The sequence below is a fragment of the Canis lupus genome, chromosome 24 (genome assembly GCF_011100685.1).
Source record: "Canis lupus familiaris isolate Mischka breed German Shepherd chromosome 24, alternate assembly UU_Cfam_GSD_1.0, whole genome shotgun sequence".
Classification (NCBI taxonomy): domain Eukaryota; kingdom Metazoa; phylum Chordata; class Mammalia; order Carnivora; family Canidae; genus Canis; species Canis lupus.
In genome coordinates, this window is record NC_049245.1 from 48,116,614 (window position 1) to 48,144,190 (window position 27,577).

The 27,577-nt window shown below is 67.8% G+C and overlaps 3 protein-coding genes across 8 annotated transcripts in view; 2 read left to right on the plus strand and 1 right to left on the minus strand.

Annotated features, from left to right (window-relative positions):
• The first annotated feature begins 34 nt into the window (after nucleotides 1-34).
• Nucleotides 35-2,505, plus strand: LIME1 (Lck interacting transmembrane adaptor 1). Of its 2 annotated transcripts, none has more exons than XM_038572901.1 (6): nucleotides 35-245; nucleotides 1,078-1,195; nucleotides 1,322-1,373; nucleotides 1,444-1,531; nucleotides 1,628-1,989; nucleotides 2,078-2,505. In XM_038572901.1, the coding sequence occupies exons 1-6, from the start codon at nucleotides 74-76 to the stop codon at nucleotides 2,387-2,389; spliced, it is 1,104 nt and encodes a 367-aa protein (XP_038428829.1). In that variant the 5' UTR covers nucleotides 35-73; the 3' UTR covers nucleotides 2,390-2,505. The 2 variants fall into 2 exon arrangements, with proteins under 2 accessions (XP_038428829.1, XP_038428830.1); XM_038572902.1 differs by having other exon boundaries at nucleotides 104-528.
• A 686-nt stretch (nucleotides 2,506-3,191) lies between these two features.
• SLC2A4RG (SLC2A4 regulator) lies at nucleotides 3,192-6,860 on the plus strand. The gene is made up of 8 exons (XM_038573011.1): nucleotides 3,192-3,299; nucleotides 3,432-3,586; nucleotides 4,346-4,455; nucleotides 4,906-5,087; nucleotides 5,160-5,260; nucleotides 5,342-5,579; nucleotides 5,687-5,778; nucleotides 5,868-6,860. The coding sequence occupies exons 1-8, from the start codon at nucleotides 3,192-3,194 to the stop codon at nucleotides 5,977-5,979; spliced, it is 1,098 nt and encodes a 365-aa protein (XP_038428939.1). The 3' UTR covers nucleotides 5,980-6,860.
• A 1,142-nt stretch (nucleotides 6,861-8,002) lies between these two features.
• The window catches only part of ZBTB46 (zinc finger and BTB domain containing 46), a 51,184-nt gene continuing 31,609 nt past the window's right edge, over nucleotides 8,003-27,577 (minus strand). For 3 of the 5 annotated variants that reach the window (XM_038572903.1, XM_038572904.1, XM_038572905.1), the window contains exons 3-5: nucleotides 26,937-27,221; nucleotides 11,826-12,001; nucleotides 8,003-9,300 (exon numbers count right to left, since the gene is read on the minus strand). In XM_038572903.1, coding sequence (XP_038428831.1) covers nucleotides 8,932-9,300; nucleotides 11,826-12,001; nucleotides 26,937-27,221 — 830 coding nt within the window. In that variant the 3' untranslated portion in view covers nucleotides 8,003-8,931. Of the gene's footprint in view, nucleotides 9,301-11,825; nucleotides 12,002-19,792; nucleotides 21,956-22,892; nucleotides 23,046-26,936; nucleotides 27,222-27,577 lie in introns of those variants that run through there. The other 2 variants (XR_005378124.1, XM_038572907.1) reach the window with 2 other exon arrangements.

Below are 27,577 nucleotides of genomic sequence, written 5' to 3' on the forward strand. Positions count from 1 at the left end.
GGCAGGCGTCCTCTGCTGTCTTGATGGGGCTCCGCCAGCAGCTCCGAGCTGGGTCGCAGCTTGGGGGCCGCCCATGTTGCCCAGCACCCGCAAATGTGTGGGACTGAAGGGGTCGTGGTCGGTGAAGAGCCCTTGGGAAGCCCTGCTGCTGAGGCCGGAGGAAGCCCCAGGTTCTGGAGGCCTCGAGGCTGCCCCGGCCCGTGACCCACGCCGGCCCAGCTCATGGTGGGTGGAGACGCCCGGAGGTAGGCTCGGAGCAGCGCTGGCCCGCCGCACACCCCAACCAGGCAGCGTCTGCACCCCGCGCGGGCTGCAGCCAGTGGGTGAGGCTGTGATGGCGACGGCTGAGTGGCTGAGGGAGATGCAGGAGATAGATGCACAGCAGGAAGTGAGGTGGGGAGCTCGGCTGAGGGCTGCACGCAGGCACCTCTCGGGGGCCCGAGCCGCGGGGCCTGCCCCACACGGGGCTGAGGAGGGGCCGGGTCCGCAGGCCCCCCGGGAGCTGCCGAGCGCTGGGCCCCCTTCCAGGTGAGCCCACCCCCTGGGGCTGGGTGGACTAGCATCTCCCAGGTCGGGAGGTCGGGAAGTCGGGTGATGCCCCGGGAAGACTGCCGATGGCAGGGGCGGTGGGAGGGGAGCGGCGTGAGAGCCTGGGGGAAGGGGTGGGGGTGCTCGCCCGGGGCCAAGGCGACCTCCCCCCCTGCTGACCCCTCCCTTGCTTTCCCAGCCCCTCAGGGGGCGGCCGGGGGCATCACCTGAGAGCGGCCTGGGCCTCAGAGGGCCAAGGCGGGGACTCGGGGCGTCCTTAGTTCCCAGGTTTAGGCTCCGGTGGGCACGGCGCCCCTGGGCCTGGTCACAGCTGCCCCCCCCACCTCCCGCCGGCTGAGCACAGCCACCCTCCGGGTCCTGCTCCAAGCAGAGCTCCCCTCCGGAGGCGGCGGCGGGAAGGGAGTGCCAGGGCTCCGGCCTCCGTGCTTCTGGAGGAAGGAGGGGCCTGAGCCTTGGGGTTTCCTGTGTGGGAGTCAGCCCGCCCAGGGGAGGGGGCCGCCCCCAGCACCCCTGTCTTCTTGCCCCCAGGCCTACCTTGGCTTCGCAGGATGGGGCCACAGGTGCCCCCAGCCCCGCCTGTCCTCTGGGCCCTAGGGGGCCTTGCCCTGCTCCTCTGGCTGTGGGCACTGTGCACGGCCTGCCACAGGTATGTCTGGCCTGGGGCGGGGAGGGTGGGTGGGGGGTTCGGTGGGGGGCGGGGCTCCGAGGGGTTGCTGGGCCGCGGGTCAGAGGCTGGCACCTCGGCCCCCATAAACACCCCCCTTGCCCCCAGGAAGCGCGCGCAGAGGCAGCAGCCCCCGGGCCGGGTGATGCAGGCGGAAGCGGTGAGTGCCAGGCTGTCCCCGGGGCCAGGGCGGGGCCGGCACAGGACCCACCAGCCTTCCTTGCCCCCAGTTGCTGCTGAGACGACACCCGCTCTGCACCCTCAGCAAGTCCGACACCAGACTGCATGAGCTGCACCGGGGCCCCGGCGGCTGCAGGGGTGAGCCCAGGTGGGAGAGGCGGGGCAGGGGGCGGGGCTTGCACCCCCAGCGAGCGCACTGCCCCCCAGTGACCTCTGTCTTGACCCCACCCCTAGTCCCGAGGCCTGTCAGCATGGATGTCCAGCGCCCGCAGTGGCTGGAGGTGTCCAGAGGTACCAGCCGACCTCTGGTGGCCTTCTCGCCCCGAGAACCTCCCTTCTCACCGGCTGCTGCCTCACCTTCCATCGGCCCCGAGGCCACCTATTCCAATGTGGGGCTGGCCGCAGTCCCCAGGGCCAGCCTGGCAGCCAGCCCCGCGGTGTGGGCAGGGGCACGGCTCACCAGCAGCCGTGCCAGCCCTGGGCCTGAGCCCAGACCCGAAGTGGCTGAGTATGCTTGTATCCGGAGGCTCAAGGGAGCAGCTCAGGGCCCCCAGGGCCTGGGGCAGGGAACGGCCGCGCCGACCCCAGCTGTTGAGGTAAACTGAGGCTGGGCCGGGGTAGGGCTGTGCGCGCCCTTGAAGGAGCAGGATGGTGCCGACCGCGCCCTGGGCTTTCTCTCTCCAGGTGGACATCCTGTACTCCAAGGTCAGGAAGCCTAAAAAGAGGGACCCAGGGACTGCTGCAGACCAGCTGGACCCCAAGGGCAGCGACGCGGTTCTGGCTGTGGGAAGTGACCAGTCCCACGAGACCCTCCCGCTCGGGGGCCTGGGCAAGGATGACGGCCTCCTGGAAAATGTGTACGAGAGCATCCAGGACATGGGGGCCCAGGGCGCCTGGAACCCGCTGCTCCGGCCCGAGGGCACCTGCGCCGGGCTTGGGGGCTCCCGGCTTCCCCAGCCTCAGCCTCGGAGGAGTCTCCACGGCCCCACCTGTTGAACAGCCACGTGTAGGCTCCCGTTCCCCGGCTCCCCGCCTGCGAGGCCCCTGGGGCCCTGGCTGCCGCCCTCTCCCGAGGCCTTAATAAATCCCTTGCGGGCGCCCCGCAGCCCTGCCCCGCAGCCTGCTTTCCTTGCCGCCGGGAGGCCCGGCCGGGACCGGCCGGAGGGGCCCGTCCGCCGCTCAGGCCTCGCGGGACCCTGCGCAGGGGGCAGCTCCGGGGCGGCGCCCGCGAGCTGACCGCCCCGGGGTGGGGGGTGGGGGGTGGGGCCTGGGCCCTGGCCCGGAGGGAGCGCGCCGCCGCCCGGCCCCTGCGTTACGTAAGCTCGGGGGGCAGGTGGGCAGCCGCGCGTTAAAGGACAACCTGCTCCCGGGAAGCCCGCCAGCGGCCGAGCCCCTCCCCGCGCCCGCAGCCTGCGCAGGACCCGCCAGTCACCGGGCTCCGCGCTCCGGGCTCCCCGCGGGGGGGCGGGGGGGCGGGGGCGGGGGCGCCGGGGCTCCGCGGGGCCGAGGGCCGAGGGCCGGCGGGGGGCGGGCCGGGCCTCGCGGCGCCAGCCAATGGGAGCGCGGCCGGCCCCGGCCCGGGATGTTGACACGGCGCGCCGGCCAATGGGCGCGCGGCGGGGGCGGGCGGGGGCGGGGCCGCGGGCGGGGCGGGGCGGGGCCGGCCGGCAGCTTCGGGCCGCGCGGCGCGGGCGGCGGCCGATCGCGGGCGGGGGTCGGCGGCCCGGGCAGCCCCGCCCGGCCTGGGGCCGCGTCCCGAGCGCCCGCCCTCGCCGCTGCAGCCTCGGCCCGGCCGGCCATGGAGGCCCAGCGCCCTCCGCCGCCCGCCCCGGGCCGCTGCCCCCCGCCCCGCGCCGCCGGCCGGGACCCCGCGGCCGCGCCCGTCTCGGTGCTCGCGCCGCCGCAGGTACCGGGGGGCGGGGCGCCGGCCGCGCTCGGGCGCCGCGAAGATGGCGTCGGCGCTGCGCGGGCTCCGGGCCCGGGGCGGGGCGGGCGGGCGGGGGGGGCTGGGAGCCCGCTGAGCCTGCCCCTTCCGCAGGGCGCTGCCGTGGGCGGCGGCTTCGCGGGCCCGGAGTTCGCGCCGCCGCGGGAGCCGGAGCCGCGGGCCGCCCACCTCGGGGCCCCGGGGGCGCGGGCGGGGGCGGCGGGGGGGCCCCGGACGCCGTCGGCGCACGTCCCGGTGCCCGCGCAGAGGTGAGCGGGGCCCCGCGCGGCAGGTGCGCAGGTGCGCGGGGCGGGGGGGTGCGGGCACGTGCCTCCCGACCCCCACGCGCGGTCCGGCCCCGGCCCCGGCCCCGGCCCCGGCCCTGCAGCCCCGGAGGAGCGGAGCAGCCGCGCGGGGCGCCCAGGCCCCCGCGGGCCGGGCCTGCGGGCGGTGGAGGACGCTCGGGAGGCCCGGCCTCGGCTGCGGCCCCCAGCCCCGCCCCAGCCCCGCCCGAGCCCCGCCCGAGCCCTCCCGGGCGCCCCACCCGCGCTGGGTCCCCAGGTGGAGGCGGGCCGGGCCCCCTGCTCGCACCGGAGCCGCGGCCGCTGCCCCTCCCTCCCGGGCTGGCCGCGGCCCACGGCTGCTGTTGCACAACCCCGGTCACTGTGTGACCCCGGGGCGGCTGCGCCCGGCCGGAGCGGGGGCCTGAGACCCCGGCCCAGCGCGGTCCAGCTCCGGGCCTGAGGGAACCACCGCGAGCGAGCCCGGGCTGCAGGGGCGCGGGCCGCGGGGGGACCCCGGCTGCTGGTTCCCGGTGGTTCCTGCAGACTTGGTCTGTAACCCGAGCCGGGGGAGGAGCCGGGCCTCCAGCCCTGTGCCTGGAGGGAGGGAGCTGGCTCGCTCACACGCGTGCACACACACACACACACACACACACACGCGCGCGCGCGAGTGCCCAGGCCTGCACGTGTGCTGGGCCAGGGGAGGGGCTTCAAGTACTTGCTGGACGCCACCCACGTCTCTTCCAGAGCCCCCCCAGGGAAGTCCCGGCTGGATGAGGTCATGGCTGCGGCCGCACTCACGAGTCTGTCAACCAGTCCCCTCCTGCTGGGGGCCCCAGCTGCAGCCTGCAGCCCAGGTGAGACACACACCTGGCCTGGGTAGGGAGGGCAGGACCCGTCGTCGCTCGCCGTGCGCTTGCCCACCCCTTGGGGCAAGGGGAAGTCCTTTGCCTGGGACGCCGCCACCTAAATATCTCGTGAGGCCGGAAACAGACACCGGGACCCCCGTGCCCCTCCAAGGCCAGCACCGCAGTGCCCCGGGTCTGTGAGCCTGTGCCCCCCACTTGCACCTGGCTGGCCAGGCGTGCCCCCCACAGGGTGTCCCTGTGTGTCGGTCCCTGTGTTGGGGAGCCCGGATCTCAGGCAGTGGGGGCCAGTTGCTCCCGGCCGCTGCTTCCTCCAGAACGCTGCACCCCCCACGCTCACCTGCAAACAGGCCCAGCGTGCAGGGGCTTGCAGCGGCAGTTTCTGCCGGGCGGCCTGGGCCCGCCAGGAGCCCTGACATGGGTGCCGGCGCGTCCCCACAGAGCCTGGCCTGGAGCCCTGGAAGGAGACCCTGGCGCGGCCACTGGGCAGCTGCAGCAGCAGCAGCGGAGACTGGGGCTGGGACCTGGCCAGTGACCAGTCCTCTCCATCCACCCCGTCACCCCCACTGCCCTCCGAGACAGCCCATTTCCTGTTTGGGGAACCTGCCCCAAGGAAGAGGAAGGTGAGCCTGAGGCAGCCCTCAGGGCGGGGTGGACACGGTGGCCAAGCCTGACCACCAGCCCTTGTCACCCAGAGCTCAGTGCAGGTCCTGTTCCAGTGTCTATGGAAGCGGTGTGGGAAGGTGCTGAGCACGGCCTCCGGGATGCAGAGACACATCCGCCTGGTGCACCTGGGGTGCGGTGGGGCCGGCAGGTGGGGGGGGGGGCAAGCCGGGTGGACCAGGGCCTCAGCTCCCGCCCGTGGTGTCCCCAGCAGGCGGCAGGCAGAGCCGGAGCAGAGCGACGGTGAGGAGGACTTCTACTACACAGAGCTGGACGTTGGCGTGGACGTGCTGGCAGACGGGCTGTCCGGCCTGTCCCCCGTGTGCCCCACGGCCCCCGCGCCGCCCGCCTTCCCCCGCCTGGAGCTGCCCGAGCCACCCAGCCTGTCCAGCCTGCTGCGCCCGCTGGCCCTGCCCCGGGTCCCGCTGCTGAGCTCGGCGGCACCCCGAGAGGTGTGCCGCGGGGACGCCGCCTTCCGGGGGGGCGAGCCCCGGGCAGCGGCTGGGGGAGGGTCGGGGTGCTCGGGCCCGGGAGAGGACGCAGCTGTGTCTCCTCTCAGGGCTGCCTGGCCCCCCTCCACCTGGAGCCGCAGCCCGCCGCCCTCAGGACCTGCGTGCCGACCCTGCCCTCCAAGCTTGGCGCCAGCCCGAGGTGCGTGATGCGTCGAGGGGCCCGGGCAGGCGTCAGGCGGGGAAGGGCCCGGGCCAGCCTCAGCCCCCGCCGTCTCCGTGTGCCCGCAGGAAGCCCCGAGGTGATGCCAAGAAGTGCCGCAAGGTGTACGGCATGGAGCACCGGGACCTGTGGTGTACGGCCTGCCGCTGGAAAAAGGCCTGCCAGCGCTTCCTGGACTGAGCGCCGCCCCGGCCGCCGGCCGCCAGGACTGGGAGGAATAAGCTACCCCCCCCCGCCCCCGCCTCCCCCGCGGCAGGGTCTCTGGAAGCCGCTGGCCCCCCCAGGGGGTGGGGGCGTCCCACCACTCAAAGTGCCTCTGAAGAAACCAGCCTTTTGCACTAAAGCCAAACCTCAGGGCTGTCCCCTTGGCCCGAGGCCCCCAGGGTGGCCCTGTCAGGGTGCGGATGGGATGGGCCGCACGGGGCCAGTGTGTGATGCACTTTGAGGGGCGACAGGGAGGGGCCTCCCCTGCCCGCACTTAACCTGCCGGTTCCAGGGCTCCGGGGGCTGACATTTGTATCGCGAAGCTCAGGTGTCTCGGGTCTGGGCCGCGCCAGGCAAGGAGAAAAATTAAAGATGTGGGGTTTTTCCAGAAGCCGTGTCTGCCTCCTGGGGGGAGGGACGCGGGACTGAGACCCTGGCACAGGCGGGCGTGCTGGGGATGGGGAGGCCGGGCCGCGGGCCGCAGAGCTCCGTCCCTGACGCCGCGGGAGGGGACGCTGTGAAACACGAGGCGTCGGCTTGAGCAGCAATTTCCCAGTTTATTGAAAGTGGAAGCTTTGCAAGAATGTCTAGGCTAACCCGTCACAGGAAGGAGACGCCCCAGGCAGGCCCAGAGCTCACCCCGCAGGCGGCAGGTGCGAGACCAGCAGAGGATATCGTCCACCTGCCCTGTGGCTACAGACGGCGACAGCTGTGATTTCCTGCCAACCGCTCACCAAAGTCTTCTCCCAAATATTCCGCACATCTCCGATACAAACACAGGTTTATGATCGTTAATATAAAGTTGATATAATATAGATTATCCCCAAGGAAAAAAAGAAAACAATTTTCAAACACTGCCCTTTTTTGTCTGTTTTGTTTTTGTTGACAGGTTGGAAGCATGTTGAAAAAATAAATATTTAAGAAAAGCACACACACAGCACCCTCACTACAAGTAGTTCCGAAAGGGCCACATACAAAACACAATATAGAATCTAAAAAATAAAAACAACCATTAAGTATGGCTTTCTTAAGCGTTGCACATGTCACAGAATGAGCGAAAATAAGATCATCTTTCATAATATTGCAAAAAGTTCCAGTTTTTGCATTTTCTCAGTTTCTTTTTTAAAAAGGAAGATGTGCAAAGTTGGAAGCAGTAGCTGTGTCTCTCGCGTCGAGGTCCCTGTGCGGTCCTGGCAGTGTTATGACTGTTTCCCAAAACCCAGAGTCCAAATGTACAACCTGGTCAGGATCCAGAGCTTGATACAAAAGTCCTAGGGCCCCGTGCCCCCCCAGCCCCAAAGAGCGCGCCACTCCACGGACTGCATCTCCCACTTTGGTGTTGCAAACACCAAAATACAGACACGAACAGAAAAGTACAAAACGTGAAATGTAATCTACACATTTTTTCCTCTTCATAAAAAAATATTTATTCGTTTAAACATTGATTTAAAAAAAAAAAAAAAACCAGTCACGTAAAAAAAACCCCTTCATTACACTCTTCTCCCTCGGCGCCTCCTGGGAGGTGGTGCGGTCGGCGGGGCGCGGGCGGGACTGGGCCCCGGGCCGGGACAGTGTTGCTTTGAAGGAAAGAGACGCCCGGTGGCACCGGCAGCGCCCAGCGGGGAGCGGGTCAGAGAGCAGGTGTCCTGAGAGCGGAGGCGGAGGCGGCCGGCGCGGCCTGGGCGGTGGGACCGGTACAAAACCCAGAGACACTGGTGGTAGCAAAGGTCTGGTTTCCAAATACATTTGTAAGAAAGTGGGGCGGTTTAGAAAAGGGTCCGAAGGTCGGGGGGTGGGGGGGACGCAGCTCTGAGGCCCCGTGAGCGGAGCGCCGGCTCCGAGAAAGGCAGCGAGGGGAGCTCCTGGCGCCCCGGGTGGGGGGGGGGGCGGGCAGGGTGCCCCGTGGAGGGGGCAGGAGTGGGGTGGGCAGGGCCCCCGGGAAGGGCGGGGGGGGGGGGGCGGCCCTGCCCCTGGTCCCGACCCCACGACCCCCACGAGGCTGCAGGCCACCTCCCCCTACCGCCGTGCATGTCTCCCCTTTCCCCCAGGAAGGAAGAGAGGGGCACGGCCCGCAGCCTGGGGGGGCGGAGGGGGAGGGGAAGGGGCCCGCAGGCCCGGCCTGGGTCTCTACCAGGCCCGCAGGTGCCGCCCGCACGGCCGAAATGTGGGCAAAGTGCGGCGGGGGCGGCGGGGAGGGCCGGGGCGCCTGTGCGCCCCAGAGAGTCTGGCCGAGAGGCGCCCCCGAGGGACAGCAGGACGGCCGGGGAGCGTGTGCGGCCACCCCGAGGCCCCCGTCCCCCGAGGCCGGCCACCACGCGGGGAGGTGTGGGCAGCACGCGGGGCGGCACCGCCCGGGGTTAGCAGCAACAAGGCAAGGCCACCCAGGAGGGTCCGCGGGGCTGGGCACGGAGGGTGGCATAGCTGGGGCCGCGACCCCGGGCCCCGAGGAAGTGCACGCAGGACGCGGCGCCCAGGCTCCGAGGGACGGAGCGGCCGGGTGGGAGCACCGACCCGCAGCAGAGCAGCGCGCTCCCGCCGCCGCGGGAACATAGCACCTGGGGGTCCTCGGCCGCGGGGCGTCTGCAGCTGTTGGAAGTGAAGCACCAAAGCCCGGCGGCCGCCACCGCAACACGGGCCGCGACCGGGCTGCCGAGGAAGGGGGCGCAGAGCGGGGGCGGGGGCTCCGGCACCGGACCTCGGACTACGCAAAACCTGCCTCGACATCCCCGACGCCACCACGGCGCCCGCCGGGCCGCCCTCAAGGCTCCCAGGGTGCCTGCGCACACGTACCTGCCGGGGACCCTCCACGACCCGCAGACATGTGGGAACGGGCGCTCGGTCTGCCGCCCCCGGGTCCCCTGCTCGGCTCTGGGGGCCCGGGCCCGGGCGGGAGCCGATCCTCAGAAATGCATGCGCCCAGCCCGGGGCCTAGGAGATCCAGAAGTCCTTGTCGGGTGCCCCCGGGGGGCTGCCGGGTCCCCGCGGTGAGTCCTCGTCCTTCTCGGCCGCCAGCAGCGCGTCCTCATGGGCCAGGCCCACCTCGTCCTCGTCTTCGCACAGCTCCTCCTCCCCGTCCCCCCGCGGGTCGTCGGGGTCCTCCAGGTAAGGCCCGTCGCCGGGGAACAGCTCAGGAGAGCCCTCGGCGCCCCCGCTGTCCAGGGGTCCGGCCACGCCTCGGCCCGCGCAGTCGGCACACACGCCGTGGCGCCGCGAGCCGTGCTTGATGCCCACGCTGGCAGCCGACATGAACACACGACTGCACAACTTGCACACGTACTTCTTGTCCTTGCTGTGGACCTGCGGGGGGACGGGGCGGTCAGTGCAGGGGGACCAGAGGTCGGTGCGGGGCGGGGGCGGTCAGTGTGGGGGGACGGGGACAGGGACGGGGTGGTCAGTGCGGAGGGACGGGCAGTCGGTGTGGGGCAGTCGGTGTGGGGGATGGGCAGTCAGTGCAGGGTGGAGGGGTGGGGGAACACAGGGCGGTTGGTGCGGGGGGCCGGGGCGGTCAGCGTGGGGCAGTCGGTGCAGGGGCCAGGGGAGGGCAGGGGCGGTCGGTGCAGGAGGGAGCAGCACAGTTGATCTCAACTCCTGGCCCCCCCTGAATTCCCCAGAGTCCCAGAGCAACGCGGGAAACCCCATCACGGTGGGAAGAACAGGGCCAGTGGCATCACAGTGGACGAGGTCTGCTGAGCGGAGTCCTTGCTCCGCACCTGGAACGGCCCCTGACCGATGGGTCCCTGTCCTGGGTGCTGCACCGTCGGAGGGACCCCGTTGCCTCCAGCCCGGTGTCTCCACAGACCCTCAGGAACAGCCCGCCCTCCTGGTCGCGCCTTCCACAGACCCCGACGGCAAGATCACGGCTCGAACCTTCACTGCTGAGCAGCGCCGACAGGCCGGGCCCCCACACGTTCTGATTCTAGAAACGGAGCCTCGGACCACGTGGCCCCGGGACCCTCCCTCCCCAGGGCTTCCTTAGCCCCTTCCGAGCACTGATCTGAGAGCAGGCCTGGCTGGGCAGCAGCAGGCGGCACCCCCTGGGGTGCTTCCGGGCCTGGGCTCCCCTGCAGAGGCCTGGGGGCTGTGCCAGGACGCCCGGGAGCGACAGAGGTGTCGCAGGGAGCCACTCGGCCAGCACCAGATGGCTGGGCACCTGTCCTAACAAACAAATGGCAGGAAGAGAGCGGGAGGATGCAGGCGCCATGGCAACCCGTGGCTCATCCTGGGTGGGATGCAGCTCCCGAGACCCCGCCGTCCACACGACTCCCGGCCCCTGCGCAGCACACGCAAGCGCCACGTCCACACAGAAGGGCCCCTGCAGGACGAGCTAACATGGAGAGCCCTCACTGCCACCTGCTGCCCGCGGGGTTCAGCTGCGTCCCTGCAGTCGGGGGCCCCCGACTAATTAAAGGGGAAGATACAGAGCTGCTTCTCAGAAAAAAGCGAACCTGCACACATTTGAAGTACATTTTCAGGGATGTGTGATCCTCCCTGCGGCCCACGCAGGAGCCCAGGATGGAAATCCGGCCCCGTCCACGGGCACCGGGCCACGAGCACACTGAGCGGATCGTTGGGATCCACGTTTCCCGAAGCGGTGATGTGGTTTTGCTAAAGAAACGATGTCATCACCCTCAGACACGCCTGTCCTGTCCGGCGCCGGGGCGCACCAAGCAAGCCGCCGCTCCTCTCCCGAGTGGGAACAATGTGGGCACCGGCGGACACACCCCTCTAACCTCTGTGGCTCCTGGGGGCTCTGCAGAAAGGGACGCTCGGCCCAGGGCAGCTGTGGGTGGAGGCCTCAGGGCACCGCAGCCACTGGCCTCACAGACCTGCTGTCTGGGGCCGGGGCTGCCGCTGCCCTGCTCGACCCCGCCGGTGGGCGACACTGCAGGCTGGGGCCACGGGACGTCCCTCAGTCAGTGGGGCTGCGCTCCCCCCGGTCCTGGGGCTGCCCCCCAGCTCTGCCGCCTGACCCCAGGGAGCCTCCCTGGGCCTCGTCCCCAGTGTCCTCCTTGGAAGATACAACAACGGGCCAGTGAGCCTGCCCCGAGCTGGGGGCCAACGGCAGGATCCCCGTGGGGGAAATCTGGGAGCCGCAGCCCCCCCACCCCACAGACGGGCGCACAGCAGCCCCCCTCCTCCACGGCTCACCCTGCCAGCAGCCAGCCGCCCTCCCCCAGCGCCCGCCCCCCTTGAGCTGGGGCACCCGGGTCACCTCGTCGCCCCGACGCGGCCCCCACGCGTCCTGGGGGGTCTGCTCCTGACGGGCAGCGGGTCGGCACGCGGGGGGTCCCAAGCCTGTGCACCCCGCAGGCGGCTCCCCACACCTCTGGGGTTCCCTCCCGCGACGAGCCCCGAGCCCCGAGCCCCGAGCCCCGAGCCCCAGTGCCCTATCGCGGCCGCCGCCGCCCAGGGCCACCTCCAGCGCCTCGGCCCGGGCCGCCTTGAGCCTGCGTCTCGGGAGACGGGGGACGACGCGGTGCAGGCTGTGCCGGGCGGGGCTCACCTCGCCGCCCGGGCCTTGCCCCACGGGTCCCGGCGAGTCGGCCTCCTGCACCGACCACCTCCCCTGTCGCCTCCCGCCCGGCCAAGCGGATCCACGGCCCGGCGCACCCCGAGTCCTGGCTTGGGAGGCCGCAGGGAGCCGGGGGGGGGGGGGGGGCTCGGCCGGGGCAGGGGTGACCCCGCGGCGGGACACGGGCCGGGGCCAGGGCGGGAGCTCGTCGGGCGGCGGGCTCGGGGGTCCCGCGCGTCCTGCCTCGGCCCAGCGCGGGGGAGCCTGGCCGGTCCCCGCCCCCCGCCCCCGCCCCCGCCCCCGCGCTCACCAGCGTGTGCCGCTTCATGTGCTCCCGCCGCGTGAACTTCTTGCCGCAGATGTCGCAGGGGTAGGGCCGCTCGCCCGTGTGGGAGCGCATGTGCCGCTTGAGGATGCACTGGTGCATGGCGGAGAAGCTGCAGTACGGGCACTTGAACTTCTTCCGGATCACGGTGAACTCGTTCACTGCAACGACACGGCGTCAGCCGCGGCCCCGCCCCGCCCCGCCCCGCAGGCCCCGCCCCCTCCCCGCCCCGCAGGCCCCGCCCCCGCAGGCCCCGCCCCGCCCCGCAGGCCCCGCCCCCGGCAGGCCCCGCCCCCACAGGCCCCGCCCCGCCGGCCCCGCCCCGCGGTCCGTACACCGCCCCGCCCCGCAGGCCCCGCCCCCCCGCAGGCCCCGCCCCGCGGTCCGTACACCGCCCCGCCGCGCAGGCCCCGCCCCCCGCAGGCCCCGCCCCCTCCCCGCCCCCTCCCCGCCCCCGCAGGCCCCGCCCCCCGCAGGCCCCGCCCCCCGCAGGCCCCGCAGCCGCGCACCCTGTTCCCCCGCAGCCCCCGGCCTCGGGCCCACCCGCCGGCGCGTCCACCTGCCCAGGAGGAGAGGCGCCGCCGCAGCCGGGAGCAAACGCGGGGCGTCGGCGCACGACCGGGACGGGACACCCGCCCGACAGACCAGGGAGGCCCGGCCGTGCCCAGCCCGCCGCCGGGAGGCAGAGCGCCCCCAAGCCTCGGCCGCGGCCTCCCCGCTCAGCTCGGGCGCAGAGGTGCTGGCGCGGGGGGCGGACGCGGGGGGGGGGGCGGGGCGGACGCGGCCTCCGCCCGGGGTTGGCCCGCCCCGCCCTGCGCTCCCACATCTCGGGGCCTGGCGTCAGGCCGTCCTGGCTGCGGGCGGCGCGGGGCGCGGGGGGCGCGGGGGGCGCGGGGCTGGCACTCCGGGGTCCGGGGTCCGGGGTCCGGGGTCCCCGCGCAGCCCCACCGTGCAGGGCGCCCCCCCGGCGCCGGCGCCGGCCCCCGCGAGCGAGCACCCAGCCAGCAGCACGTTAGCCCGAGGACGCCCTGAGCCGTCACCGCCCCGGGCTGGGGGGCGACCCAGGTCCTGGGGGGCCGGGCCAGGGGCCTGCTGGGGGCCGCCCGCCCTACAACCACGGCCGCACCGGCACCAGCGCCCCAAACAGACCGCGGCTCCCCACCGTCAAGAGCGCGGGCCGAGGCCGAGGCCCAGGGGTGCACACCTCGGCCGGGCGTGTCCCGGGCCCCACGAGGGTCCGTGTGCGAGCCCTGGACGCCGCCGCCACCGCCCCTGCAGGCGCCCAGAGGAGGCAGAGAGGAAAACCAATGCCCCCGAGCAACACGGCCCACGAGAGCGGGACCCGGGAAAGCTGAGGTCACCCAGGGCCCCGGGGCGGAGGGGTGACCACCTCTGTCCCCACAGCACTGCGCCACCCACTGAGCCACCCAGAAGCAGGGGACCCTCACCGCCGTCACCCCAAGCCATGCCCACGGCCCCTAAGTCCACTCTGCTGGTCCAACACCAGCCACGGACAACTCACCGGGGAAATGACCCCAAGCACAGCAGCCCCCAGGCTCCCTTGGGCTGAGCTGGTTCTCACACCCCCTTAAACGTGGGGAACAGTGTTTCCCTCTTTTTCTTTAAGTAGGCTCCACACCCATCATGGGGCTCGAACTCACCACCCCAAGAGCTCCAAGGTCCTACGCTCCACTGACTGAGCCAGCCCAGCGCCCTCAATCCGTCTCTGCTGGGTTTCTGTTCTTTTTTGGGGGGTTTTTAAAGTGTTTCTCCCAAGACCCCTTAAAGAGCATCTACATACTTAAGCAACCCGTATTTATTTTCCAGCGAGACCACCCACGAGACGTGCTGCGAGTGCCGTCCTCCCACCGTGCACCCAAGAGCTCTGGGCCCCAAGGCCCAGTCCCTACGGGGACACTCCCAGGAGGACGTGCACCCCTACTCAGGCCATCACAGCGCCAGCAGCAGGCCGTGTGCACTTCGCCACAGCTCCCAGCGACGCCACAGCCTGGATCCCGGCCGCCTGCTCGCCCCGTGGATGCCCACCCGCCGCCGCGTCCCCGCCAGCATCACGCAGAAGTCCCCGTCCTGTCCACAGAAGTCAAGCATCTTCTTACACTTAGGAGCTTCTCACATGTTTGGTCGCATGTGTGCAGGGCGTGCGTTTCGGGGACTGGGGGTGGAAGGGGGTGCCACCCTGGGGGAGACGGGAGCTCGGTGGGACCACCCGGGAGGCCCAGGACGGCAGGCGGGAGCCACGCACACCCCCCGCGCCCACGAACATGACCTGGTCAGCAGCCTAACATCTGCGGAGAATCTTTTCCACAAACACATTTTTAAAACATGAATTGGAGGGACCCCCTGGGGGCTCAGCGGTCAAGGGTCTGCCTTCAGCTCGGGCGTGACCCCGGGTCCCAGGATCGGGTCCCACGTCGGGCTCCCCACAGGGAGCCTGCTTCTCCCTCGGCCTGCATCTCTCAGGAATGAATGAATAAAATCCTTATAAAAGACCACAGGATTGGGACTACAACGTACAGTTTCAGAGGACAGCTTCCACTTAACACGTGGCGGCCATCTGTCCGTGCAACCCCTTCCAGCCACGTGGAGACGCTGCTGTCGAACACCCACGCGGCTTCCGTGGGTCGGCCCTATGGACCACGACTCGGTGGGGTCCCTACAGGAGTGCGCACGCATCCGATCGCCTCCGGAGCGAACACTGCCTGGCTGTCCCGGCTGCCACGCTCCCTGCGGAGCCACGCTGGGTGTGACGGGACCCGACGCCGGTCCTCGCTGGCACGCACGGCCCACGGCTGGGGACAAGAGGGAGACTCTGGGCTGTGCGTGCAGAGCCAGGGAGCGGCCACCCTTCCCGAGGGAGCAGCTCAGCCTGTGGCCCCGGGGCGGGGGGGGGCTCCGGCGTCCCTACGGCAGGACAGGGGACAGGGAAAGCCGCGCACCCGGCCCGCGCCCTCCGCCGTCCCTCGGCCCCGACACACTTGCCGCCGTGGCAGCTTTCCGAGGCACGGCGATCCCGCTTTTCCACTATCACCGAATAAAGCAAAGGCGCCACCCACTCCGGGATGGAGAGGGGGAAGAGAGGAAATGAACTTTTATGTTATTTTATTTAAAACAACCTTTTTTTTTGAGAACGTATTTATTCATGGCTTCTATTCTGCTTCCATAAACACGAAAGTTAAAATGCTGAATTATGCATTCTGGCCGTCTGTATTTAACAACGCAGACTTCCACGTGAAAAAAAAAAATCTGTGTCCGTGGTGAAGTACTGCGTTTTTTTTTCTTTTCCCTAGAAAAACAATCTAGAACGCACAGGCAGGGGTGGCCGGGCGGCGACCGGGAGCAGGGCCCACGCCGTGAGGACACGTTTTGGCGTTTCCTGTGCTCGTTTGTTGCCTCTGCCAGAGCAGCGAGGGCGGCTTCACGGCCCGGACACGTTCCCTGCGAGGCGCGGGCGGGGGTCCTCGCTGGGGGCCGGGCGCCCTCCCATCTGTGCCTCCTTCGTGTGGCCCCTCGCCGTCCCTTATAAGGACGCACGTCCTTGGATTGAGGTCCAGCTTGGGTTTTCCAAGGTGATCGGACTTGGCTGCACCTGCAAAGACCCTTCTTTCCCACTTAGGGTCCCACTCGCAGGTTCCAGGGATTAGGACCCGGCCGGCTCTTGCGTGGGGGGCAGCAGTCCACCCCTCACTTCGTGAACGGCATCGTGAGCACGGAGGAGAGACTTCAGCGGCTGTCGTGACTGAAAGAGCTTCCTCTTGGAGGGAACCTAAGGCTCGTACAACCTGTGATTCGCAGCCTGGGGCCTTCGAAGACTCCCCACGCCGGGTGGGCTCCTCCTTGGGGCCGCCGGGAAGCCCCGGGAGCCCGTGTGAGGCGGAGCTCGAGCCGCTGGGAAGGCACCCACTGGAACCCAGGCTCGGGCCTCTGTCCCAGCCCACGCCCACGCCCGGGTCGCGGCCCGACGCCAAGGGGAGGCTCGGGACCAAGAAGAGCGGGGCCTCGGGGGCCGCCGCCGGGTTGTCCCCACCTGCCTCTGGTTTGGCAGAAACGCGGCTGCAAGAACAGCAAGTGCCACGCGCGGCCGCCCACCCTGGAGCCCCGGCCTCGCGACGTGCTGCGATCAGGCCCTGGAGGGAGATGCGCCGCGCGACCTCGTCAGACTCCCAGGGGCCACGCAGGTGCTCACGGGACCCGCAGGTTGCGGCCAGACGTGCGGGCGGGGGGGGGGGGGCGGCCTTCTGCCCAAGAGCACGCGCGCCTTCCCTGGTGGAACCAGCTGGATCTCGCCCTTCTTCCTCTGATGGTAATTTCCAGAAGACTACTTCGAGGACGTTTCAGAAACGGATGCAAACACGGACCCCACATTCTGCTCCTCAGCCCTGAGGCTGCCGACCGCTCTGTGCAGGGATCGAGCGATGCTCCGAGGAGCCCAAGCTGTTTCCCGGGGGCTTCCTGACCCAGAGCCCGGAGGGCGCGGGTGTCCGCACACTCCCCACACTCCTGAGGCCCGGCCGCGTCGCTGCCCCCCTCCCCTCCGCGGCCCAGCGATGCCCGCCCCACCTCCGACCCCGGGCGTCTGCTGCAGGGCTCTGTACTGCGGGGCGCACGGGGGGGCTTTGGCTTCTCTGGCCACGCAGTCTGCAGAGGTCCCCCTCCAACTGCCCCACGCGGCGCCTGTTCCCCTTCGCTGTGTGCTGGATCCAATGGCACGACCCCACGACCCCACGGGTGGTGGTGCCCACGCGGCTCCCGGGTGCATCCTCTCCCTCCTACTGGACACAGCCCGATGGCGGGTACCGGTTCCACTGGGGGAGCTACAGCCGAGCGGCTTTCCACGCGGCCGACCAGCCACGCGTGGGTCCCAGCGGCTGCATCTTTGCGGACACCCGCGAGCCCACGTGCCGTCGGAGCCCCCGCACCCGGCCTTGCCGGCGGCCGCCGCCCAACACGCAGAGCCACAGGTCGACTGGCTGCCCGGGCTCCTCACTGGTTCACTGCGTTGCCTGTTTGAGGTTTCTATGGGTCCCGTATCTCGGTACGAACCCGCCACTGATTTACGGCAAATGTCTTCTCTAGCCTGTGATGGGCCCTTTCGCTCCCTTAAAAGTATCTTTAGTGGAGAAGTTAGTAATTAAAAAAAAAAAGATTTTATTCATTGATTCATGAGAGACACAGAGAGAGGCAGAGACCCAGGCAGAGGGAGAAGCAGGCTCCGTGCAGGGAGCCCGACGGGGGACTCGATCCCGGAACACCGGGGTCACGCCCTGGGCAGAAGGCGGCGCTCAATCCCTGAGCCACCCAGGGATCCCCGGAATCAGTGATTTTTAATGATGTCCATTTTATCAAGTGCTCCTTACGAGCTGCTGAAGAAACGACCGCCCTGAGCGAAGCCGTCGTCCCAGGCCTCCTTCTATAAAACCTGTTACTTTCTAGGATTAGGCGTTTGCTCCAGCCCACAGCGGTGTCTGTGCCTGGCGTGGCTTACAAGCCCGTTCTCCTCCTCGACACCCACGTGGCTCAGAAGCCCCCACGGCCGCCACCACCCAGCCCTGTCAGGGCCCGGGCGGCTCCCCTCGGCGCGCGGCTGGCCCGTCCACCCCCTCCCCCGGGGCCGCACCTGCTCGCCGGTTCCCGAGCCTCAGCCCCTCCCGGGTTGGCCCATCCAGGCCATAGTAGCTTCCCCCAACTGTGCCTTTCGCGGAGCCCCTGCACCCCGCGGCCCCGCTGCCCCCGCCCTGGCCCCGCGGGAAGGAACCGCTCGTGTCTCCACCTGCCAAACACGTCGGCGTCAGTTGCTCACGGGATCTCCGTGTTACTGTTCTGATACCCACAGGAGCTTAGCGCTCCTTTTCATACCTTTTATTATAACCACCGCTGTCCTCTGTGCGAGTCCGTCACTTCGGATAGGAACACGGTGCCTTTTTTTTTGTTCAGTTTTCTTTGATTTTAAGATTAAAGGTGTTTCCTTGGTTTATCTTTTTTTTTTTTTTCCTTTTTTAAGGACTTTAAAATTTATTCAGTTGAGAGAGCGAACGTGGGCGAGGGGTGGGAGGGCGGAGGAGCAGAGCTGAGTGGGCAGCTGGACTTGGGGCCCGACCCCAGGACCTTGGGACCATGACCTGAGCCGAGGACCGACGCTTCACCGACAGGACCCCGAAGGCGCCCTGAGTTGGTTTATTCGTCTTTTTGCTTTAACACTGTCCTTACCTATGAGCTATGTCACCTGCGAAGAGTAGAGCTTCTCCAAAGCAGACCTTTTCATCTTGGGGTTGGAGCGTTTGGTGCACGTGTGACGATGGCACAGCCAGGTGAGATGTGCCATCCGTCTCCTCTCTGTCCCTTGTGCCTATTTCCAATGAGCCAAGTGCTACCGCGGCTCCTCTCCTGAGAAGCTGAGCCCAGAGGGGCTGCGGGAACGCCAGCGGCCCCAGCCGGCCCAGACCCCCGGCGCCGTTAGCGTCTACATTACACTCCCATTTGTCAAAAACCCCGTGAGAACCTATCCGTGGTGCCTCCAGCGATGGGGACGGCTCCTGTTCCTCGGAGGCCACTCGGCTGGTGGCCCGAGGGCTGGCTCCAGCCCGTGGCCGGGGCAGCGCCACACGCGTCTGTGTGGACGGCACGTGTGCGAGGACACTCGGCGAGTCCGGGGCGCCCCTCCTTTGCCAGGACCCTGCGGAACACAGGCCTCCTTTGCCGGCTGCTCGAAGACTCCCCTCTGTCGCCGGCCTCCCGGGCTTGGACCGTCACGGGCCCCCGTGCGTGTGGAATGCGTCGTGCTCAGGGTCACGGAGCTTCTGGAATCTTGACGTGTCTCATCGGCTTCGGGAGACTAAACCGCTGTCCCCGGGTGCCACTTCCGCCCCGTTTCTGCCTCTCTGGAGATCCAGTCGCCAGCACATCACACACTTTGGCCGTGTCCGTGTGTCTGCTTCTCCTGCACTCTCGTGTGCTCTCCCCGTGAGCTTCTGCACGGACACTCTCCAGTTCGCCACCTTGAGGTCGTATCCAGGCTGCTGTTCAGCTACGCAGTGAATCCCTAACTTCAGATGTGCTAACTCCATTTCCAGAAGGTTCCCTGACTGTGTCAGCACCGGTGTCCCCCACCCGCCGCCCTGGCTGGGATTGTCCCGGTGCTCGGCTGTCCAGCTGCTTTCCGAGGCCCCGGGCAGGGCGAGGGCAGCGGTGGCACTTCCCAGGCCGCCGGGCTTTCAAGGCGGCTGTTTCATCGCGGCCGTTACTTCCGAGCGGACAGGGGAGCACCACCTTCGGCCCCTGGAGCTTCGCCTGAGCGCGGCCGGGGCTGGGACTCGTCGCACGCGCCTCAGACCGCGGGGACGGCGGCGGCCCGGGCTGCCTGCCTGGCCTCGCTGCCCCTCGGGCCTGAGCGCCCGTCCCTCCGCCCCAGCAGCGCGCCTCCGCGGGCACCTCTGCTCGCCTTCCCCACCTGGCCGGGCGGCTTCCGCAGGGATCCCGCGAGTGAGTGTCGCTCGGCGCCAGCTCGGGAGGTGAGGGGGCCCTGGGGCTCCTTGTCCTCAAAGATCTGCCCCCGGCCCCAGCTGCCTCGGACGCCCGAAAGACACCCCCGTCTCCAGGCCGGGGAGCACTGCCGCCCTGCACTTAGCCTGTTTCCTGCTCCGATGTGCCGCAAACATGCCAGGAACGAAATCTGGGGTGAAAGCACAGCTTCCCCTGTGTCCCCCTTTTCTCTCCAGCCCTTTGCTGGCCCGTCCCCAGGTTCCATGTGTGTTTGCCAGATTTTCAAATACTTTTTTCCTCGAGATACGTGCTAGTTGTGGCTGAAAGTAGAAGTTCAAAGAGTTTTCAAGTGTTTTCTTTAAATAAAATCCATGCCTTTTCCCCAACACCCGAGCTATGTGCAAGTGCAAGGCCAATGATACTTAAGACGAGATTATACATTTTTAAGTTTGGGGTTTTGTTTTTTGGTTGCTTTTTATTTTGTAAACACTACACCCAACGTGAGGGCTTGAACTCACGACCCCAAGATCAATGAGTTGCATGCTCCACCGAATGAGCCAGCCAGGGGCCCCTAGGTCATTTATTCTAAATGCGATCTAAAAAAATAAAAATAAAAAAAATAAATGCGATCTAAAATGGCAAATCAACATCCCTAAGTGAGCAGCAGCCTTCACTTCTGCGCACGTCCGTGCAGACGCACACGCATCCACAACGTGACGCCGAGTCTGTGGCGTCTCTCACTTCCTACCATACGAACACGGTAAAAAACACTGAAAGGCCCGACGTGAACACAGACGTGCAGCACGTTACGTGCCGGTAAACACACCTAAGTAAGAGCCTTTTATTACTGAGATTCTCTGTGTTCAAGAGAGATTAGTGATCCATTGAGAAGTTTCTTTAAAAAAAAACCCTCTGGAATTCATCATGAGCTATGACATTTCAACGAGAAATTCAACAAAATGGAAGATGTGGAATTTCTAAACCCACGTGCTGAAAATGTCAATGTTACACGCCTGTGCAGTTTTAAGGGAAATTACGTTCGACGTAAGAACAAAATCAAACAGCCTCTGTTCTAAAACTGTCTCCGGCGCCCCTACCGTAGGACCACCTACCACGACCTAGTTCTTTCAGATACTATGGAATCTGTCCGAAACGTTTCAACTGTTTTAAAGTTTTAAAGATTTTTTTTGTTTATTTTTGAGCTCTCCCGACCCAAGGTGGGGCCCAAGCTTACAACCCCGACATCAAGACTCGCACACTCTTCCCACTGAGCCAACCAGGTGCCACGTTGTTTTAAAATTTTAACAGAAGCTTTTTTTTTTTTTTTTTTTTAAACGAAAGCCTTTCAGTTCAATAGCACAGACTCGCCCCAGCCTGTGAGGCGTCCCTGTGAGCCCCCGGCCCCCACTCCACCCACCCTGGGAGAAGTCAAGGAGCAGCACCCACTGGGCCTCCGTGTCCCCACCCGGGCACTCAGGCTGCTTCTGCCACAGTGCGTCCACGCGTAGACAAGCAATCCGAGACCTCACAGCTCAAAGATCCCGCAGACCCTTCAGAAGCAAACCGGGACCCAGATGAAGCCACGAGGACTGGACCTCTTGGAGGGTGACCTGCGTCAGCGGGCCTCTTCACGACCCCCTAAGCCTCTCGGGACACCTGGCTCTGCTGGGTCTTCAGAGCTCGCTCAGCAAGCGCCAGGCCTGCGCAGGGGCAGCGGGAGCGATCCCCGACCACCGCCGGGCGCGGGAGGGGAAGACCTCTGGCCCACATCCGCCTCCGGCCGCTCCCGAGCCCCTGGGGTGCCTGCTTCCGTCCTCAGGAGCCACGAGCGGCTGGGCCGACGGGAGCCTCTGTGGCCTGGACAGCGCCCCACGGCCACGGCCACCCGCTGCGCATAGTGAGCGGACGGGCCGTCTCCCTCACACTCAGAGGGGAACGTGGGCGACGTCGTTCCAAGAACATTGCGGCCCAGCTCTGTCCTTGGATTTCGGGGTATCACACGGGTCGGAGCGACTCGGTTCCCTTCTCCAGGGACGGCGGCGTGCTCTTCTGGGCCCACAGGCGGCGATCCTATGGGATCCCGGTGGACGCAGGCCCCGTCGCCAGGAGGCTGGAGCGCACGCGTCCCCCCTGCCCATCGGGGCCCTGAGAGGCCTCCACCAGCTGCCGGCAGAGGACGCAGCCCGTAGCTAAGCTTGCAAGTCTCACGCCGACACCTAGTCCGGCTCCGCAGCTGCCCCCGTCCTGACGTGGGTCTGCCGTCACCTGGTAGCCGCCGAACCTGAACAGCAGGCCTGGCTGCGGCAGAGGCGCGTGGGCACGTCTGCTGGGGCGCAGACACCGACGCCCGGGCAGGCCTCTCCAGCCTCGGAGCTGTCATACGTGGCACAGGCATCGGATTCCATAGGGCGCCTCCCTCGTGGCTCCTCTGCCGACTCCACAGGTGAGCCCACCAGGCCCGGGGGGCGCGCTGGCCATGCAGCGTGCTGGCAGCTGGCCCCAGGCCCCCTGGGCAGGCCCGCGGCCCCCACACAGGCCCACCCTGGGGCCGGCTGGGGCCAACTCCAGAGTGGGCCTCGCTGCCGAGCCCAGGGCTCCAGGTGTCAAGGGGCATCGATCTAGAACAAGACACAGACAAGTTACAGGTGGTGAGGACGTGGTGACACCACCTCTTAGCAGGTCCCTGCCCGGCCACCATGAGGACAAGCGGCCCCACATCTGGGAGGGCGAGGCTACGATCAGTTCTCGATGAACGGCCTCTCAAAGGAAAAACCCACGCTAACAGAACGCATCTCCCACCAGACCATCCTGCTGGAAAAGCCCGCACAGGAATCCGTTCATTAATCTCAAAATCCAAAACGTGTGGTTAAGCTCTTCTTGAAGATTTCTTCGTCTCCCGGGAGGCAGCCAACCTAACAGACCTCTCTGCTACCAACAAGCCCCCTGCCCCGAGAACAGGAAGGAGAGCTGTGTCCGTGACCTTCCTGAGGTCCCTGGTCCGCGACGCTCACGCCACCGCCCAGCACGGCCTGCGGAGCCGCCTCGGGACCAGCCTGCGCTCGTGTACGAACGAGATGTCCTCACGTCAGGGGGAGACGTTCCCCGTGGGAATCTCTTAACTTCTACAGGACAGCGTACTTGGGTTCAAATTTACTTAAACGTACGTGTTACATAAACACGGAAAGGAGCAGCGCGGGCAGGGACGCCAGTGGGGGCAGACAGCAGGTGCGCTGTGCTGAGCGAGCTGCCACCGCGACGCTGTGCGCCTGAAGTGGCCTGACCCTGCGCATCCGTGTTGCTTCAAGAGCACCCGCGTAGGACACACGTAATACAAGCGGCAGCTTAACTCTGCAGGACCGAGTGACAGTGGCTGCCGCGGGGCGGGGTCTCCCCTCCCCTGACCAAACTGAGCCTGCAGGAGGTGGCGCGGACGCTCCCTCTGAGCCCCGGGGCACGTCCGAGGACCCGCCAGGGACGCGCCCGAGTGCACGTGGAGTTCGGGGCACGTGCGTGCCGGGTGGGCAGCTGGTCCGGGCGGCCCCCCTCGCGTCTTACCTGGGCCGGGGGGGCAGGGCCGTCCTGGGCTTGGTCTGGCCATTCCCCAGAGCGGGCATCCCGGGCTCTGGGTGCAGGTGCAGGGGCCAGAGGGAGGGGCTTCTGCTCTGCGATCAGCATCCCCCCAAGAGTGAGTCGGGCTGGTGCCAGGGCCTAGGAACACAGGAAACGAGTCTCACCCACGTGAACGAACACCAGCTGGTGGGCTTGTTTCAGAGAGTTCCAGGAGCGCCGTGCGTGGTCTTGCTGCTGTGAGCAGAGCTCTGCTGCGTGACGGAGCCTGGGTCTTCCTGGAGGTGGGTGTTCGGGTATTTGTGGCAGCTCGCCACCCCCAAACAGCAGGGGTCTCCGCACGTGACTTGTCTGGGGCGGGGTGTCTCGCCCAGAAGCAAAGTGATTACGACAGAAGGTTCCAGCACAGAACGTCAGGGCCCGTGGTGCAAACACAGAGCCCACACACCTGTGGCCTGGAGAAAGGCTCTTCCGGGAAACACTTCACGATGTCGAGCTGGCTACAGGTCTAAGAGCGTAGTGACACCGCCCAGTGCCCTTTTGCAGAAGTTGTTTAAAATTCCAGTGTCGATCCAGAATCAAGAAAAGGTCCTTGATTCGTTCTTCACACATAATAAGAAATAATCTGTAAACCACAATCAGAACAGAAGCCAGCTCAGCTGTTTCCTGCAAAGTCTCCCGCGAAACAGGGGAGGGTGGGCACAGCCGGTGGCTCCCCGGGGCCTCCCGAGGTCTCCCTGCGACAAGCAGGGGGGCACCTGGCGCGTCGTCCTACCCAGACAGGACCGAGCACCGGTAGCTGTTCGGGGGGAGAGCCCCAGCTCCTTTTCCAAAGCAGTATCTACGGGTCAAACGTGGACAGCGCTCGGGGCGACGGCCTGCGGGCCGGAGCCAGCCTGGAAGCCGGAGGGACCAGGCAGTGTCACGCCCGTCCTCCCCCGTCCTCCCCGACTAGCGCGGCGGCTCTCCCTCCCGTGTCCTCCCGTGACTCCAGGCAGCCGGTGTTCGTGAGGGTCCGAGCAGGTGACGCCGGGTCCAGGGCCCACCCAGATCAGTGCACGCTCACAAACAACCTGTACACCAGAGCCACACGTGAAGCCACAGCCAGTGCTCGTCACCGTTCCTACTCACGGAGCAGCGACTACGAACAGGCCGGATGCTCGCCTAGCACTGAGAACACAGAAGTGAACCAGTCACATTAAAGCTAAGTCCAAACAAAAAGTACAGAAGGTTCTTTAACCAGTTAAAGACCAGGGATCTGGAAAGAGACCACGAATCTAAGGGCCGAGCCAATGTGCTTGGACCCGTCAGACCTCCCGCGGAAGGGTCCACACCGTCCGTCTGGCGACCGTGGGCAGCTCGGTGCCGCCTGCACGTCCAGGGTCCTCTGGACGTAGACACCTGCGACCGTGATCAGGACCGCGGAGACGGAGCACGCAGACGCCCCACGGTGCCCCTGCCTGGGGGAGACCGGACACACCGGGGATGGGCCTCGAGTCCCCCGGGCAGCGCAGCGAGCGCCGACATGCTACCTGGGAAACGTCACACCTTCGCCGCCTTTCTCCAGCCACGAGCCCACGTGTGCCAGGATGCAGCGTGGAGCCAACCAGGGCCACCCCAGAAATCACAGCTGCCTCGGTCCCTCCGCAACATTCAGCCGCCAGGTGCTCCCCGCCCTCACTGCACCAAGGTCTGGGGACGCCCAGCAGGCCACACAGCCCCCTGAGCTGAGGGCCCTTTGCTATCGGAGCCCCAGGAGCCTGGGGGGTCTCGCCCCCGGGACACGCACCCCACCCCTGCCCAGCTTCGCTACCCGTATGCGACGAGCTGGCGGGTCCCTGACACACACACACCATCCCTGCTCACGAGGGCCTGGGGCTCCGGTGAGCCAGCGAAGGCTGCAGGAGGGGGTCCCTGTCCCGACGGTGGGGAACACGCCGGAGCCAGGCCCTGCTGCCCCGTGTCCCACTCAACAGAAAACTCGCTCCCGCCGACAAGGGCGCGTCCAGACTCTAGCGGTGGTGGCGGAGAGGCGACCGCTGTGGCTTCCCCCGGCCCCGATGCCGCGCCCTGAGCACAGAGAGAAACCACGCCTGCCCCCGGGCAGCCGGCCGGCGGACCGCACGCGGAGTGGCCTCGGCTCCCTGGGATCCGGGGCTCAGGGTGTGCGGCTGACACCGACGCCCTCCACGGTGACAAATGTCTCCAGAGCAGGTGCCCGGACAGGTCGCCACAACCACGTCTCAGCCACTGGGTGGCAGCTCGGGCCGCCCACCAGGGACAGAGGGCAGGCTACCGCCGCGGCCGAGCACAACGTTTTGGGAAACAAGGTTTTCATCTGAGTATTTTCATTCTCGTTTTTAGAAGACGTCAGAAGGTGAGATTTTAAAATAAGCCCTTCCCCTGGGGTCCCGGGGCGGGGGAAGGCTGCGGATGCCGCACCAGGACTGGGGTCCAGACCCCCGCGCGGGGCCCACGGCCTTTGGGTCAGGCCCAGGCTGCGGGCAGAGGCTGACACACAGGACACAGAGAAAAGCACTGAACACCTCCCCCCCATTCCCAAGGGGCAGAGGCACTGCTCTGGCTGCAGACCCGCACGTGGCGTTCACACACGCGCCTTAGGGGTTACAGGGGTGGACGGGTGTGCCCCCACCTGTGCATACGGCCACAGATTCCCGGCATCCTCCGGCGCTCCTGCCCGTCCACCCCCCAGGGCCCTGCAGGCGTCCTGGTCACAGGGCCCCGCAGCCTCTGCCGGCGGCACCAACACGCGGGAGCACGCGGCGCTCACTCTGCAGACGCTCAAGGCCCCAGACGCGCGCACAACGGCTGTGACGCACCTTCCCACGGGGCCCGAGGCCGGGAGAGCACGCCTGGAGTCACGCAGCCCGGCCGCGGGGCGCTCAGCTTAGGCTCTGGCCTCCCGGCCAAGTCCCGGGAGCTGGCCACGGCGCCCACGCTGCGGGGACGCTGGCCCGGCTCGCGAGAAGCGCAGGGCAATGCAGCGACAGAGCCTCGCTCCCCCGCAGTCTTCACTGGCCGCAGCTTCCGTCGCGGCAGCACCGGGGCTCGGGCACCTTGGCGCTCACGAACCCGAACTTGTATGACGACGCTGTCGTCTTTCTTTAAATTAGAGCAAAAATGGAAACAAGCAGTTTGCAAACCCCCGACACGTCAAAGGGCCTCGCTTCCTCCGGTGGCGCTCGGGAAACCACAGCATCCACCCTGGTGGGCGGCGGGCGGTGACTCAGGCCCCGTGCGCCCCCGTGCGCCCGCTCGCACCCCCCACGCCCCGCCCCCCGCTGCGGCTCCCCCCCCCCATGGCCCCACAGCCCGCAGCCGGCTCCGCTCTGTCGGGCACGCACGGTGAGCGCCACCCGGGCCCAGCACGCTTCCCCTGGGACGGCAGGGACGCCGGCGCGCAGCGTCCCCAGGCCAGATCTTCAGGGCACCGTGGCTCACTCCGGGCGGGCACCCCGTGGCTAAAAGCCCGAAGCCCCCGAGCGGGGGGGGGGGGGGGGGGGGGACGTCTCGGGGCACCCGCGGCTCGGGGCCCCCTGGGCTGCTTCCCGTGTTGGGGTGTCACGTGCTCCCGGAGCCTGGAATGCCGCCGGAGACACTGCAGCGGCAACGACACCAACCGTGCAGACGCGCGTGCCGCCGGGCGGGGGTAAGCGGCGTGAGCAGCGGAGACAAAGGGTCCGCGCCGCGCTCCCCACCCGCGCAGGCCGGAAGGCGGCGGGCCGGCAGGGGGAGCCCGAGCCTGTGCCTCCGCGCAGGCGCCCCCCCCCCCAGCCCCGGGCTCCGCTTCCGGCCGCGCCGCCAACCTGGACGAGGTTCTGGGCTCAGATGCCTCGATCTCCGTCTGAGACACTCGAGCAAGCGCCGCCCATCGCCCCGAGAGCACGTGGCGAGCGCCTCCCCCGCCCCACGGCCACCGGGCCTCCGCACAGCCTCCCGCGCCCCCGCGCCCACCGCGTCTCCACCGACCTCGCTGCTCCTTCCTAGGCGGCGCGACGGGGCGGCACTTACGGGACAGGGAGTGGGTGCCTTTGGGCAGGTACTCCAGCAGCAGGGAGCTGTCGTCCCCGAGCACGTCGGCCTTGAGAGACAGCAGGCTGTTCTTACTCATGAGTGCCGCCCGCAGGTTGGCCACGGCCGTGGCCTGGTGCAGAGCCTCGTCCTTCTCGGGGGTGAGGGGCGGGCCCAGGTAGCTGGCTTCTCCTCCCAGGAGACCCTCGTCCACGTGGCCGTAGAGCTCAGCCCTCTCCCCTCGGCCGTCAGAGCTGCTGGCCTCGGTGACAGTCAAGTCCGCACCTGGCAGAGGAAACACAGGGACACGCAGGTCATCTTCGGCTCTCCCAGGGGACCCGCGCACACGGAGGAGCCTCCCCGCGCCCAGCTGCTCATCCTCAAGTCCGACCCGCTTCTGCCCCAGGAGGGCGGCCGAGGCCTCGGGTGGGCGCTGCGCTCAGAACACGGGGGGTGGGGGTGGGGGTGGGCGGACAAGAGCAGGGGGACCTGCTCCAGACTCTGCCCGGCCCGGAGCCCCGGCTGTCGCGCGCCCTCGGCACTTCCACCTCCCGCAGAGGAGGCGACGCTCAACACGGAGGAAGGGCGGCGTGGGAGAGCGGGACTCTTGTGGAAGCTCTGCGACCTCCGCTTTGCCGTGG

Bases quoted from the DNA above. Each gene is read 5' to 3' on its own strand.
- LIME1 (XM_038572901.1), top strand. From the start codon at position 74: ATGTTGCCCAGCACCCGCAAATGTGTGGGACTGAAGGGGTCGTGGTCG. The intron at 1,374-1,443 runs GTGAGTGCCAGG...CCTTGCCCCCAG, and splicing joins GGGTGATGCAGGCGGAAGCG to TTGCTGCTGAGACGACACCC. The intron at 1,990-2,077 runs GTAAACTGAGGC...TTCTCTCTCCAG, and splicing joins CGCCGACCCCAGCTGTTGAG to GTGGACATCCTGTACTCCAA.
- SLC2A4RG (XM_038573011.1), top strand. From the start codon at position 3,192: ATGGAGGCCCAGCGCCCTCCGCCGCCCGCCCCGGGCCGCTGCCCCCCG. The intron at 3,300-3,431 runs GTACCGGGGGGC...CCCCTTCCGCAG, and splicing joins CGGTGCTCGCGCCGCCGCAG to GGCGCTGCCGTGGGCGGCGG. The intron at 5,261-5,341 runs GTGCGGTGGGGC...TGTCCCCAGCAG, and splicing joins ATCCGCCTGGTGCACCTGGG to GCGGCAGGCAGAGCCGGAGC.